This window comes from Saccostrea echinata, unplaced genomic scaffold, assembly GCF_033153115.1.
Source record: "Saccostrea echinata isolate AGI-Se365-2 ecotype Australia unplaced genomic scaffold, CSIRO_AGI_Sech_v1 ptg000056l, whole genome shotgun sequence".
Classification (NCBI taxonomy): Eukaryota; Metazoa; Mollusca; class Bivalvia; order Ostreida; family Ostreidae; genus Saccostrea; species Saccostrea echinata.
In genome coordinates this window covers 15,216,296-15,232,465 of record NW_026889805.1, presented here as the reverse complement: position 1 = coordinate 15,232,465, position 16,170 = coordinate 15,216,296, and the positions used below count along the sequence as shown (strand labels likewise).

The window sequence follows — 16,170 nt, the reverse complement described above, 5'->3', positions numbered from 1 at the left end:
GTGTGTGTGTGTGTGTGTGGAGGGGGGTTATACAATTTACCTATAATATATATGTCCGGCGAGTTTACAAAGATATAGTACAGTTCTGTTAAATGCCTCTGTTTTATTTTCATATTTTTTGAAAGAAGATACATGTACTGGTATCTAGCAGTTTAAACCGGTTGCGGTAGTCTAGTGGTAGGATGATGTTAGGTTCGTGATCGAGAGGTTCCGGGTTTGATTATCGTTTCCGGCACCGCGTCATCCTGTTCCTTCGTCAAGCCCCCGGCACTAGAAGTGAAAGTCGCGTGACTTTCGGATGAAATCTAAAAAAACCGAGGTAGGCGTTGGCACGATAAATATCCCTCACTGCTACTTCCGTAAGCGCCTTGCATAGGTCAAAATTTGTGGCACTTCACATAAAGCAGGTGACGTCTATATATGGGTGAAAATTGCTCGAATACGAATACATACAATCAATCAATTAATCGAGTAATAACAAACTCAGAGATTCTTTGTATATTCGTGAACACCACTAGAATTCTAATCATTTTTCGGGACTAACTTTGAGTACATTTGTCATAAAGAAAGATAGCCCATTTACATGTAAAGAATTTCATTTTTCACACACCACAGTTTGTTTGTGCAAAAGATGTATTTTTATAGTATACCAGTGAAATGTGTATGTAAAGGCTTTGTCACTTATTTTTATGCAAGACTGATATTTCTAATTTTGCAAGTTAAAAAGTACCAAACGAGTAGTTGGAAAATCCGTAGACAATTCAGGGTGGAAATAATAGCTAACAATGTGTATAGTAAGCGTCCGTTAACATTCGATCTAATGACGATTGTATTTGCAAACAAGGTCATTGTATCGTCCATAGAATCATTTAACTGTATTTATTATTTTTTGGCATGAATGCAGAAATATTATTATATGTACTATATATACGAGGATTAATTCAAAAGTTATGTCATATCTAATAAAATATTGTAAAACCTTTAAAAATCGAAATTAATTAAAACAAAATTTTTAAATACTTATACTTCAATTTTCTTTTTTACGTTGCCTTAAAATTTTATTAAGATATATGCAATACTTTTTCAATAAATAAATAAATAAATAAAATAATCACAATGTTAGGTTTAGTCTAATGCCGCAGTGCAAATTGTTGCAAAACAACGTCGTTATAACGCTGCTTTTAGGCATTTATTTCTGGGTCATCCATAAATCTTTTTTTATTTCTCACATATGAGTGTTGTCTATAAAGTTCTTGGACAATAATGTTTTTGTCAAATTGAATGGTGCTAGATATACTTCTTGTATACCAAAATATTTGGTATCAACATCCAAATCATAATAATTTAGTTTTGGTTGTTTGAACTTATTATTTTTTGAGAAAAAAAATTGCGGTCTTTAAAAGGTTGCAGATAGGTATGAAGCTGAATGATCCAAAAACTTGTACATGAAAAGAAAAACTTTCTTGCTGTGGCCTTCAATTCGACATTCATATCTATCGACGACGTATTATCAATTGAAAATTAGTTACTTTCATTCATATGTTGATTTGATATATCCCAGTGAGCTTGAAATAAAAGACACCACAGAGTCTGAGACATCTGTTTCATATTTTGATGTTTTACTAGAGAAGGGAGTTGATGGAAGGCTGACTACTAAACTCTATAATTAAACATGATGACTTCAACTTTTCTATCGTAAAATTCCTTTATTTATGTTGCAACATACCATTATCATTGGCAAATGGAGTTTATGCCTTCCAGTTGATTCGATACGCAAGAGCATGTTCTACGTACGAACAATTTCTATAAAGATGGCTGCCGACAAATTAATTGATGATATCAAAAATCTCAGTTTAAGTCAACATTTTGGAAATTCTAAGGTCAATACAATGATGTTTGCAATTACATTCTATCGTTAGATCGAATTGTGACAGGCGTTTTCAATACAAATTACTAGGCCATTTTCACACTGAATTGTCTACGGATTCCTCCGTTTACCCGATGATGACAAAGGACACACGGTGGGTGTGACGGTCGACAGGGGAAGATTACTTGTCCATGTCACTTGATCGCACCTCTGTTTTCAGAAATCCGTGTTTGCCTTGCTTACAATTTGTATCGTTTGATTGGACTTTTGAACATGATTACTCATCATTATCTTATATAAACTGATATAAACATTTTTAAAGCACAGATTTATCAAAGTAATAAAATATGCTCTACAATAAATAATAACAGATTTCACTGTAGTATGTCATGTGTTTTTGTCACGAATGATTTTCGCTGATTGCATCATTGATTGCCGTATTGGATACGGAATTTATGTCAGAAGTGCAAAAAAGGGTTTCTGATAATGTTTTTTCACCCGTAAATAGTTCGTTCTAGTAGGTTTCGTCATTTTGATTTCGATACTAGAATGACATAGACATGCAAAGAGTTAAACGTCTACTATCTAACTCGTCTAAGAAATAGACATGTTTTAAAGGAAAATGTAAAGGTAGCTAGAGTTAATTTGTGAAACTGTAATTCACTTTGATAAAATTTACCTAAATTGGACGTCTTGAAATTGATAATAAATCTAACAGTGCCTTTATCTTACCTACATATGTTACATACGTCAAGTGAGCCTTATTTTTAGTTCTTATGCATGAATTTTGTCATCGTAATATGATTTTAAAACCTTTATCATCTTGTGGACTATTTCTTTAAAAAAGAAGTCTTTGGGTTATTTTAATTTAATATTAAAAGTTTTACCAGTGACCAAGCTGGATAAAAATAAGTTCCACCTATCCTAACCTACCTATCCTAACATTCGAATTTGCAAAGGTGTGAACGCTGTAAGTATAAGTACAGTAATTATGTTTCTGAATGAAACCTTTCCCATTGGCCAAATAATCCTTTTCTTAATAAATAATTTCCTTATTCCTTTTTGCATTTCTATATCATCCTGCACGAAGGGGGAAATATTGTGTTTTTCTTACATATAATTTTCTGCGTGGCAATTCTCGCAGATTTTGTGGACAATCTTAATGAAATTTCACAGTTTAATAATTACCAAGTCTAGTTAAAGTGCAATATTAAAATTTTCAAAGTGATCATTTTTGTCAAGGAAACAGGGGAAATACGAAAACTTTTTATATCTTTTTCTCAATAACTGACCAGCAAAAGGAATAGGTTGGACATTTATTTTTTTTTCATGGAAACAATGAAGGGAGGATCGTCTCTGTAGTTTGACTTTTCCTCTAAATTAAAGATATTTCAAACTGCATAACATTGATGTTTAAGTATCTACTTATGTTTGGGGTAAAATACTTTCAAAATACCTGCTGTTGCCATTGAAACAAAATCGTTTAATTTTTGAAAATTTGAAATTTTGCAAAATTTTAAAATCGTAGCTTCTTACTGTCCTTTCAACTCAATATGGCACTGCTACGGAAAATTCGGGGTGACATATGTCATTGTTCGCAATGGCAAAGTTTCTTGTCTCTATTTTCTTTACATTTAATCACCAGAAACAGATTAGGAAATCAATAAGAACTGTATTATTCCCATATGGCAAACAATAAAATAACTGATCAAATAAGCCAATATGGAGTCAGAAATATTTTAAATTGAGTGTTTTAGATGAATACACAAAAATCATGACGATTTCCAAAAGTTTATGAAAATTAACATATAGAACACTCTTTGAAGAATTAATAAATGAACGACAAATAGCCAATTCCAGGCTTCATTCATCTTGTTTAGGTTTATTGTTTAGGTTTAGATTCATGACATTATTAGCAAAAAATAATTTGAATAAAGATATAATTTTTAACATTTTAACATTACTCTGTTGACTATTGCATTTTTTTTTCAATTTAACAAATCACCTTAAACAGGTGGTGACGTCTCTATATGAGTGAAAATTTCTCAAATGGGACGTTAAACGACATACCATGAATCAATCAATCAATTTAACAAATCATTTTTTATATTTAGTAAAACATGCCAAATATTACTGCAGAATAAGTTATGACTGTGTTTTCCCAAATATTTGACAACAAAGTGGGAAAATCACATGTCTCTCAGATTGAGATGGCACATTGTAATCTATATCTGGTAAAGCCCATCCCTTTGGGTGTATTGCAATTCACTTTGAAAGAGGAAATGTTTGATTTCAGTGAATGGTTCTTTAAAACCATTTTCTTAATGATAATTACTAAAGAAGTTATATATGAAATAAATATCCTTTGGTAAGATAACAGTAGGAAGATCCCGCAAGGAACACACAAGAGATGGAAAATTATACAAATCAAGCTTTGGACGAAATAGTGCACTAGCTACAATTTTAATTCCCAATAATGTAATTCTGACTATGTATATGATTACAGGCTTTTGGGGGAATTCCACTATTTCCACTCACTTTTCTCGCCATTAAACTTGTTTGATGTTTGAAACTTGTATATCCTGTATAAATTTGAGGATATATAAGAATGGTGCTAAGGGGAATATAGTATGCTACTACGATCTAAAGTACTACCAATCGGTAACAAGAGTCTAATGGTACCTCGTTTGCTTCGTGATCGAGAAGCCCGGGTTCGATTTTCCTTTGCCGCGCCGCGTCTAGCCTAAGATGTAAACATAGGTTGTAACTGTTCCATTGCCAAGCGACCTGCTATTGGAAATATAAGTCACAGGTCTTTCGGATGAGACCTTAAAAACCAAGGTTCCTTGACATGGTAGGTGTTGGCACGATCAAGTCCCACTGCACAATGGCCCTGAGTGCCGAGAATAGGTCTTAATTTGAAGCCCTTCACCGTTATTTGGTAACGTCTTAATATGAGTGAAAAATTCTCGAATGGGACGTAAAACAACATAAATCAATCAATCAATCAATTTCAAGTACTACCACTAAGTATCTGTAATAGACCACGCAGTTTTGCATTTTAAAGGTTTTTTTCTGAAAAACAAAAAAAAGTCCTCTCGGGTTGTTCAATAATATCGGTTGAAATATTTTTAACTCTCTTTCACATATTCGAAAAAAAGGAAGAAATAGAAGATATCTTTATTGTTTTTGAAGTACATGTATATGCTAATGTTCAATTTGGATGAATCATAGTATGTTTAACTATAGGGAATCTGAATATCACGAACAGTAATCATGCTCAAAAGTCCATTAGAAGAATACAAATTGTGAGCAGAGACAACACGGACCTCTGAAAACATCAGGGATGGGATTGGGTGCCATGAAGGAGGAAACATCCCTTGTCGACCGTCACACCATCCGTGGTTCCGTTAAACGGGGAAATCTGTAGTCAATTTAGTATAAAAATAATGGCCTAATAATTTGTATGAAACTCTAATTCTACATATGACATTCTTTTCCTTTACTATGTAACATTTTACGAATTTTAGTAACAGTTAATTCTTCTCATCTACAAATTTTAAACAACTTCTGGACTTCTTTTGAGAACTTGTTGTCTAGGAATGAATAAATGAATGGATTTGTGATATTATTTATAATGTACATTCGGTACGCAAATGAAGCGCCAGCTCTTGCAGAATCTGAGAGTTCTTCCCAAAATTTTGGATTCCTAGCCTCTAACAGCATAATCATTACCTTTGGGATAAAACAGATGAGAAAAATGACGGTTATGAGCATAAACATTAGGGTAAACTTGTGCACTACTGTTCGGTTTTGCTTCTGCTTTCGCAATATTACTCTTGAATTTGCATCTTTCTTTGTCGTCTTTGTGGATGCTTGAGGATACGCACTGGATGACTCCATGTTGTCTGTTTTAATAGAATAGTTGCTGGATAGTTTTGTGCTGTCCGTTTTAAGGGAACATTTTTTATTTTCTTCTTCATTAAGTGAACCATCGTGGCTCGACATTCTTTTCCTAAACTGTTCTTTATTAATGGGATTTTCTGCCTTCTGCCTTTCGGTCTCAGTTTTGTTGAAATGCCGAAAAATAGTATATCCTATTTTGGAATACAGAATAACTAGAGAGAAAATTATTGTGATAATTGCAATGAGAAGGAAACCTCCAAACGTCAAGGACAATGTTTTGTCGGCAGATTTTGACCTGCTGCATCTCCATCCAATAATTCCTTCTTCAATATTTGGAAAGGGCACTATCCCAAAAAAATAAATCATAGGCAAAGAAAACATTAACGCTGTTATCAAACTCAAGCACATTGCAAATTGTTTCCACTTTAATGTCATTTGTTTTCCAAACGGCCTGCAGACCTTGAGATATCTGTTCACTGCAATTATCAAAAGAAATAACACTGAACTAAGAGTGAAGAACGGTACAAGGAATTGTAGAGTTTTACATGCCAAATTATTGTAAAATGTCGCCTGCATCATGTTAAGAGCAATTCCAGATGATGAGGAAACAAGACAAGCACAAAGATCCACAATTGCAAGGAACGGAATAAAATACCTCTCTTCTTTGTTGCTTTTCATCATAAAACTGTAGATGATTATAACCGTGGAATTTCCTAAAAGTCCTGCTATTATATACAGAGACAAAATCACATTATTCAAGATTAAACTTTCTACCAGCTCTCTATTCCACCTTTCCAATTTCTCCGAAATATAGGTGTCGTTATCCATACCTTATATGTACTTTCTAAAAGTATCTTTACTTTTTGTTCGAAAGTTACTTTCTTGACACTTCGTTAGCATTTGGCATAAAATATAACAGCACCTTTTCCTTCTGAGACGGATACGAAAAAATTGTAAATATTCAACGTCTTTCCTTTGAGTAAATTAACAGTGCATGGACAGTCAACTCTACTTCAGCAAAGCAAAGAATAAATACAGTATAAAACAGATGTAAAAGTAATGTTTCCTTCTTATATTTAAAAAAAGCGGGTTTATTACCTTGCTTTTCAGTTTATTGGAGACCCAAATAATAATGCAGATTCATTTTACAACACAGATATTAATCTTATGTGCAAATGAAGTATTCAGTATAATCTTATATTCAGTATGATCTTTTATAAAGTAGTATTATTGTCAAATTTTCTGTTTCTTTAACTGTTAACTTTCACGCTTTTTGAATGTAAAAAGTCAGTTAAGAGAGGGAAAATGTGCAGAAATTGAACAAATACAATCTAAAAAATACAATGACCCTGTTTGCAAATACACACTGTCGGTAACTCGAATGTTGTCTGACGTCTTTTATACAAACTGTTAGGACATTAGGTTTAAACAGAATTATCTTCTGAAAATCTCCGTTACAAGAGGCACACTGCTGGTGTGAGCGGTCGACAGGGGATGCGTACTCCTCAATGGCACCTGATCCTGCCTCTGACGGTTTCAAGGTTTACTCTGCTCACAATTTGTATCATTTAATGGGAATTTTGAACACGATTACTGTTCGTTATCTTCACATCTCATCAAAACTTAAAAACTTACATAACACAAACGAGAATCTCAATATGTTATAATGGTAATATCTCTCTCTCTTTCTCTCTCTCTCGGTGTGCGTGTGTGTGAGTGAGTGAGGGTGTTTGTGTGTTCATGTCCTAACCCAAATTTACTATTTTACTATAGTTAACTATAGTTTACTATAAAAAAAATATAACGATCTGAAATTCATAGTAAAAACACTTTAGTAATAACTTTGATTTAATATAGTGAAAACGTTGATACTGTAGTAAACTAAATAGTTTTTCGTTAGGGTGGGCTCTTACGCAGTTTAAACAGTTTCTTAATTTGCTCTGAAAATTTTTTGTCTAAAAAGGCATATATAAATGGATTTGTGACATTGTTTAATATGTAAATCCTGTAAACAAACGACACTGCAGATCTGCCGGCTTCGGAAAATCCCTCCCAAAATTTTGTATTATTCGCCTCTAGAAGCATGATAATAACTTTAGGGATATAACAAATAAGAAATATGACCGTAATCAGCATGAACATTAATGTAAATCTATGAACAGTTCTCCGATTTCTTCTACGCTTTGTACTCGATGAAAGTGGAAGATGTTTTAATCTCTGGTTGGTATTAGTTGGTATGACTTTCCCCTTAGTTGGAATGGAAGCTTGAGGGAGATGTGAAGATGATAATACGGTACTATCCGTCTCAACAGAATGAATATCCTGTTCAGATTCAGCAATAGCATCGCCACTGGAAAATCTACTTCGAGGTTGCTCAGTTGTACTGTTGTTGCCAACTGCTTTCTTATACTTAAAGCGTTTAACTATGGTAAATCCTATTTTAGAATATAAACAAGTTAGCACTACAATAATTGTAATTGCAGTAAGAACTAGAACACCTCCATACAATAAAGACCCTGTCTTGTTGGTAGTACTCAGTCTCCCACATCGGCGTCCGTAGATCCTCATTTCGTCATCTTTTACGAAAGATTCTGATCCATAAAAATACGTCATAGGCCCAGCTAAAGGAAATGCTACTGCCAAACATAAAACCAACGCAAGCCGTTTCCACTTTAGTGTCATTTGTTTTCCAAGAGGTTTGCAGACCTTTAGATATCTGTGAACAGCAATGATTATAAGGAGGAATACTGATATCAAAGTGGTAGAGCCTGCAAAAAACCACCAAGTTTTACACAAAGGTTCGTTATCAAATGTCGCCTGCATCATATTTTGAGCGATTCCGAATGAAGCACAAACGAGTGAGGCACACAGATCAGCAGTGGCCAGAAATGGAATGAAATATCTTTCTTCTTTGTTACCCTTTATTTTCAGTCCATATATAAAAATCACAGTGGAATTCCCCAAAAAGCCTGCAATCATATACAGAGACAGAATAACATTATTGGGAATTAAAATTGTAGCTAGTGCACTATTCCACACCCTTAATTCATCCAAAGATTGGTTTGTATAATTTTCCATTTCTTGTGTGTTCCTTACGGGATCTTCCTACTGTTATCTTACCTAAGGATATTTATTTCATATATAACGTGTTTATAAATATCTTTCAAGGTAAGGAAACATAATTTAAAAATTCCTCTTGGCCTAAAAGCTCACCTGTATCACCTTGCTGTGATAAAAAAAAATGAAAGGCATTGTATTTGCACTTTATAAGGATGTTCTTGCATGGGACGTAACACTAAATTCATTCAATCAATCAATCATAAAGATGCTTTATTATTTAATTGATAAATACGATTTGAAATTCTTCACACTTCTTTCTCCATGCATGTATTTCGTATTATTAATTAGGAATACTGTCAGCTTTATATTCTTGTCACAACGGAAATGTCTCAGGAAAAATAAAATAATTGAACAGTTGACTTCGTCTCCATGAAAGATTTTTAATTATTACCTAACCTACTATATAAATTATAATTAGGCATTTTGAACTGTTTCCTGATTCATTTTAACGTTTCTGCACATCATGAAACAGTCAAAACTGTTTACCCGGTCACAGAATGAACTGTTGCATGGCTGAACTGATCCATTATGACGTCATAATCAATTTCTCGTACTTTACAGCTATAATATTGAATTATTTATCAGTTGAAGCATTTTCATGGCAATAAATTCAAAACTATTATTTGAAGAGTAATCCTGATACCCATATAAATATATATTCAATTTAATATCATTTGAAAAAAGAGGCCAAGAACACCTTTTCTGATGGTAATTCTTGGAAAAATGAAGGCTCCTGTCACTCATTATAGATCGTTGCCTTAAACGTATGACTCAGCGTGTTATATTCAAACCTTTAAGTCATCATTATGTTGTTTACTAAACAATACATGTATACATCAATTTATTAGTGCATGAAAATACTAAGAAAAAATACAAATTTTGTCGATGTGTTTATATCATTACTTTAAGAAATTATATAGTAAGTTAGGTAATAAAACACTTATTTAATGACAACTCGGGAAACAGTCAAACTGTTGTCCCTCGATAATGGGGAAGACCTGGGAAACTGTTGCCCTCGGCCTTCGGCCTCGGGCAACAGTTTCCCAGGTCTTCCCCATTACCTCGGGACAACAGTTTGACTGTTCCCCTCGTAGTCATGAAATAAGTGTATAATGTTAAATGTAATAATGCAATATTCTTGCTTTGATATTACATATTTTAACAACAGGTGATAGTGCTTAGATCACTATTGTGATCCCTCGCCAATCATAATGTCGAAGATGTGAAAACAGATCAACATAAATATGGAGATTTAATTAGGTTTTTTCTTAAAAGATTCTACTTTAACAAGACAGTAAGTACGCTTTATTATGTGTACATCAATTTAAAAAAAAAATTGAATTACATTTGAATGTTACCTGTCCCTTATCTTTTAGTGTTGTATAAAACTGTTTTATGGACATAGGATAGTTCCCATTTAATCGATAATGTGACTTGATTTTAAATTTCCTTGTTTTTGTATGCAGCCTATCATTGTGTTAATCTTTACTGAACTTGTAACGATACAAATATAAACAAACCTTCTTGTCTCAAACGTGAAAAAAATAAAACATTTTTCTTCATTCTTTATTTTTTCATTAGCAATGCATACTTTTAATATGTAAATGTGAGCTTGCTCTAAAGTCAATAAAAACAATACAAACACTACAAATTGTTAGCATTGTCAAAACATGGACCTATGAAAACAGAGGTAGAATCAGGTACCATAAAGATGTAATCATTCCCCGTCGACAGGTCACATCAACCGTCTGCCCCTTGTCATGATCGGGTAAACGGAAAAATTCAAATCAGTGTGCAAATTAGTGCCTCACGTTTTGTATAAAAGACGTCTGTCAACACTCAACCTAAGGACAGATTTTATTTGCTAACGAGTCATCGTATTGATCATAGAATTAATTTTACCGTACTTTTTCTATTGGCATGAAAGCAGGAATATTATTATAAGATTCCTTATATAACTGCTTAAACCCTTGAAATAATTTAAAAACAAATTTGCAAACAAGGCCATTGTATCGACCATAGAATTTGTAAAATGTTGACATAAAACGAGTTTGTTGACATCCTTGTATCATCTGTTAAAATCTGTATTTTATATTTCTGTATCCTTGTTGATTTTTTTTGTGTGGTCAAAAAATCATAAACAACTGGATAACAGATAACAATAAAACTACTAAGATTGTTTGGGAATATATATATATATACGTTTGATATTTCGGCATGGCTTAATTAAATACCACAAAATTATTAAATCACTAAGCAATGTATTTTCTTTAAAATTCTACACATAATATATAAACGACTTTATAAGCACCAAATGTTTATAAAACAGAATTCAATTTAAGAATAAAGATGTTCAGCTTTGATACAAATATCTAGGGAATTTCTTTGGACAATCGTTATAAGTTCTTTATAACTGAGTTTCGGTGTATTCGTATTTATTCTCAAAGAAGTCTTGTCGATAAATCACTAGTCACTGTCTTTAAAGTAATATTGTTTTGGATAATACAGAAGTAACTGTATTCTCTCTTTTATTGTATTAGTAATAGATAAATAACGAGATGGTGTTGAATAGTTTAGAAAAAAAAAAAATTTCCTCCGAGACCCGAAGCAGAAAGTGTTTCTCAAAGTGAATTGTGTCATTCCGAATTTGTTAAATGCAGTTGAATACGTATTGTATAGTTTTATTGTTGACATTGGACACCTGAACTATTTTTCAGCAGAAGATAGAGAGTGATGTTTTTAAGGTTCAAAGAGAAAATGTTATTCAAGTGTAAAAGCTTAAAGCAATTTGTTTTTTTTTTCTTCGAATTCATCAAAGTTCAAAACAGGACAATTAATTTTGTGTTGAAATACATAGATACGTATTGGATATATAGTCTTACCATCATACTAATTGCCCATAATTGAGTACACCTTTCCGTAGACAACAAGAGGAATACTGGATACTTTTCTACATGGTTGCAATGGCAATGTAGATAGTGTTGGGAATTTTTTCAATTCCAATAAAGCAATGTGAACGTGAAGGAACCTTTTACAATACACAGAGACAGAAGCGTAGTCATGGACATCGGTCTTACAATAAACCTACTATACACGATGTCCCTTTTTCTATCCACTGCTACCTTATGTAAATAAACAGTTTGGTTTTCACCACATCCGTACCGAATTTTACTCTGTCCCTTTGAAAGTTCTAAATGATCTATTTGTAAAAGCCAAGAAAGATTCATATTTGGATTTTTCGACACCAGAATACATACTGGGATCTGTGATTATGGATATTGCTAATCACAGGCTTTTTAAACCGCCAATTTTTTTTTACGGAAAATAATACTCCTCAAGTAACCCGTCTGTTTCTTAAACTAAAATCTCAACAAAGGAATTGACGCAGTAAATACTAGCAACATTCTTATTCACAAAAGGGTCCAGTCTTGTATTCTACCATATTTGAAGTAGAAGTCCACATCTTGTATTTCTTACAAATATTAAGCGACTTTTACTTCCAAACTATTTTTAATTACAAAAAATCTACAGTACCTAGATATAGAACATTTGAAACATAATCCTTCTACGTGTTCATGTTCTTCTCCCTACAACTATAATCCTGCTGGACACGTCATTACTTTTGACGTGAATATAGTAAATAATGAAGACCTCAGATCACGCATTTTAAAAATCAGAAGTTAAGGGAACCCCGATCATTCAACTGGCGTGAAAATTTCATAAATATTATAAATTCTCTTGAAGATTAAGCCAGGCGATGGGCAAAACATAAAATAGAAGACATTGGCACTTTTTTAGGATAGATTAATTGTTAGATTTTGAAATCTAGCATTAGATGATTGAGGAGCAGTACGAAAACCATCTATCCTTCTGTCTTCAGTAATTCAGAAGTGAAAAAAGAATTAGAAAAATTACACGATCAGTATGTATTGGTGCTAGCAAAGCAGATAGCAACATTGTCTTTGTTTGTAAGCCTCACTATTATAATTGATTTTTAATGGAACTTGGATTTAATTCTGCAAGAGGTAATCCAACTAATATTCAAAGTACCCATTCTAAAGAAGCAATTTTTCATAATCAAATGTCAGTTTGAAATATTTTTTTTTAATATTCCCAACAATCAAACTGAATTTGAATTACCATACCTATACTGGATTCCAGAACTATATAAAATCCTTACAAACAGAGATGCATAGTGGGTTCTAGTAAATGTTCTACCAATCCTCTTTCTTATTCCTCGCCAAAATATTAACAGCAGTTGAGAAACTTCAGGAGTAATGTATAAAAACTTATTTGAGAAGTGGTGTTAATCAGATGTGGAAAGTTAAAAACTCTATGGAACTTTTAGAAAATTCGAAATTACAAAATTTTACCAAATCAATATCATAAAAACGTACGACTTTTCAAAACTACATACAACCATTCCTCACGATAAATTTAAGTCCAGACTCTTTGACACCACAGACAACTGCTTTTTCAATAAAAGTTGAACTCATAAATTTACATACCTTGTCATTGGTCATCTGCAAAATTATTTTTAAAAAATGTTTTTTGTCTTCCAACAAGACAAATGGGTTGAAATTCCCATGGGTACCAATTGCACCCCATTATTAGCAGACCTATTTTTATATTCATATGAAGCAGAATTTATTCAAATACTTCTATGGCAGCCTTCAATGCGACATTACGATACATCGTATATATGGCGTTTTATTCAGAACATGCTGTTTCGTATCGAATCAGCTGGGAGACATTAACTGTATATACAGGTAATAATGGTATTTTGCTATATAAATAAGGGAGGTTGACGACAGTAAAGTTGAAGCGATCACGTTTATCATAAAATTTAGTATTTAGTTTGACATTAATATATTTTACTAGTAAAATATCCAAATATGAAACAGATGTCAGACTCTGTTTTGTCTTTTTTCGAGTTCAAAGGGATATATCGATTCAACGTAGGAATGAATTAAAATGAATATCGTAAATTGATAAAACGTCGTTGATATATCTAAATGTTGATTTGAAGAAAACAGCAAGAGATTTCTGTTCAAGTAGAAGTTTTTGAATGAATTCTGCTTCATATGAATACAAAACAGGTCTGCTAATAACGGGGAGCAATACCTCAGATATCGCAAAGTGTTAGTTCCTACAGAGAAAAAAAATTGTATTACTCTACGATGTTTTTCGTTAAAAGAAAGGAATATTTACTATTTAGCCTCCGTTATGGAAGTGCAACTAACATACGATGTTACAATCTAGACTTGGTCACGTGCTGTTTGAAGAGGCGGATCAAAGTTAAAAGCAGTAAATGCTGTGTAAGCTGTGAAAATGGTAAAATGTGGCGTTCAGTAATAAATACAACTGCACTCACCCAAACGGTTCGCACCGTCACACTGTAACATCGTATATAATATGTAACATAAATATATTATGCTTCCTTATTTTCAAACCTTGCTAAACATTTTTATTTTTATTTTTACAAACTGGTAGATTTGCAATGCATAAATAAATATAGTTACGATGTTTTTTATTTTGTACGTTTGCACATAAACATCAAAACAGCTGTGGTGAAATCTGAAAACTCTTCCCAGAAGTTCGTATTCCTGGTTTCTAGAACTATGACGATAATCTTTAGAGAGAAACAAAATGACGGTTATCAGCATAAACATGAAAGGAAATTTCTGTACCATTCTCCCTTTTCCTCTTTTTGTTCTCTGCATCTGGTTAAAGATTATTTACACTCCCGACACAACATGATGTGTTTAAAGTAAAACTTTTCGCTGTTGCATTTGCAGAGGTAGAGTCATTTTCAGATAGTCTAGTATGAAGGGTAATCGTGTTCAAAAATCCAGACTTGTAAGTTTGTAAATCCAAATTTGTAATCATATCAGTTTCATAGGTTACATATGTAAGTAGGTAAGTTTCCGACATACAAGCATGTCAACTGTGTTGACTTTGAGTTTATACTATTTCTGATGTTGTAAACTTTGTTTTCCTGAATCTGTATTTCCGCACGCTGAATGAAACACAAAGACAATTCACAATTCTACAAATGTAATGTTTGCACGTTTGTTGAATTTTGATATGAGAAACTATGGAGGGGCATCAGAGACACAATTCTTTTTAAATGTTCTTATTTTCTTATGTTATTCTAATTTCTTGTTTTCCAAATTAAATAAATTCTTTATTTTTTATTTCTTATTTTAATTCTAACTTCTTGTTTATATTTTCCAATTTTATTTTATTTTCTTTATTTTCTTTTATTTTGATAATTTTGCTTCATTTCTTATTTTGATTCTATCCTAAATTGTAAATTATGTTGCACTATACCTAACTTAATTCTCTCTCCCTCTCTCTCACTCACTCTTTTTTTTTTTAGAACTATAAGCAGGAACGAAATTAGAAAGTATGACTAAGCTTAAGAGAGTTGAATTAAGGAATCCGAATGCAAGTAAAACGAAAATTATCATGTCATTATATCACCAAATGCTTCTAAGAAATTTACCGTTGTCAAATTTGGTCTTGCTTTGTTTAACTAGTTCAAACTGTTCTGCATGTGTCTGCTCTTAATATATCTGAAATGCACAATTACAGTATACCCTGTTTTGGAGTAAAAACAAATTAGCGCAACAATGATTGTGATTGCTGTTAGGTCTAGGTACCTCCGAAGATCAATGATACTGCATTGTGAGCAGTTTTAAGAGTGCTACTTCTAGATCTACGTGCTACAATTCCAGCTTTATAATTTAGAAAGGGCACTGAACCGTAAATTCGTGTTATAGGTATTGACGAGGTAAATGCTAAAACTCAGTCCCCAAAATAAAGCGAATCATTTCCAGTGCAAAGTAATCTGTTTTCCGAACGATTTACAAATTTTGAGATACCTGTGTACAGCAATGATAAGAGGAAAAAGTGAACGTTAAAACGTTAAAAAGAAATGACAAGATTTAAACAAATACGTGCTTTCAAATGTCGCTTGCATTGTGTTAATAGAAATTGAGAATGAAGCATTAAAAAGGGACAGGAACAGATCCACTGTAGCAAGGAAAGGGATTAAATACCTCTCCTATTTGTTGCATTTCATCTTTAATCGGTCAATAAGATTTACTAAGGAATTTCCTACCAATCCCATTGAAAAGTACAAAGACAAGATCACATTATTAATTATCAACTTTCAGCCTACTTACTATTGCTAATCTTTCTGATGTATATGTGTAGTTCTCCACATTTTGATGAATTTTTCATTGAACTTCATTGGGTTAAATGTATTTTAA

General features: G+C 32.6%; 2 protein-coding genes across 2 annotated transcripts; both read right to left on the bottom strand.

Moving 5' to 3' along the window:
• Positions 1–5,207: 5,207 nt before the first annotated feature.
• Positions 5,208–6,637, bottom strand: LOC133173896 (succinate receptor 1-like). The gene is made up of 2 exons (XM_061308964.1): positions 5,705–6,637; positions 5,208–5,291 (listed from the first exon to the last, which is right to left on the bottom strand). The coding sequence occupies exons 1-2, from the start codon at positions 6,599–6,601 to the stop codon at positions 5,208–5,210; spliced, it is 981 nt and encodes a 326-aa protein (XP_061164948.1). The 5' UTR covers positions 6,602–6,637.
• Positions 6,638–7,669: 1,032 nt separating this feature from the next.
• Positions 7,670–8,851, bottom strand: LOC133173895 (cholecystokinin receptor type A-like). Its single transcript, XM_061308963.1, has one exon. The coding sequence runs from the start codon at positions 8,849–8,851 to the stop codon at positions 7,670–7,672; it is 1,182 nt and encodes a 393-aa protein (XP_061164947.1).
• Between the last annotated feature and the right edge of the window lie 7,319 nt (positions 8,852–16,170).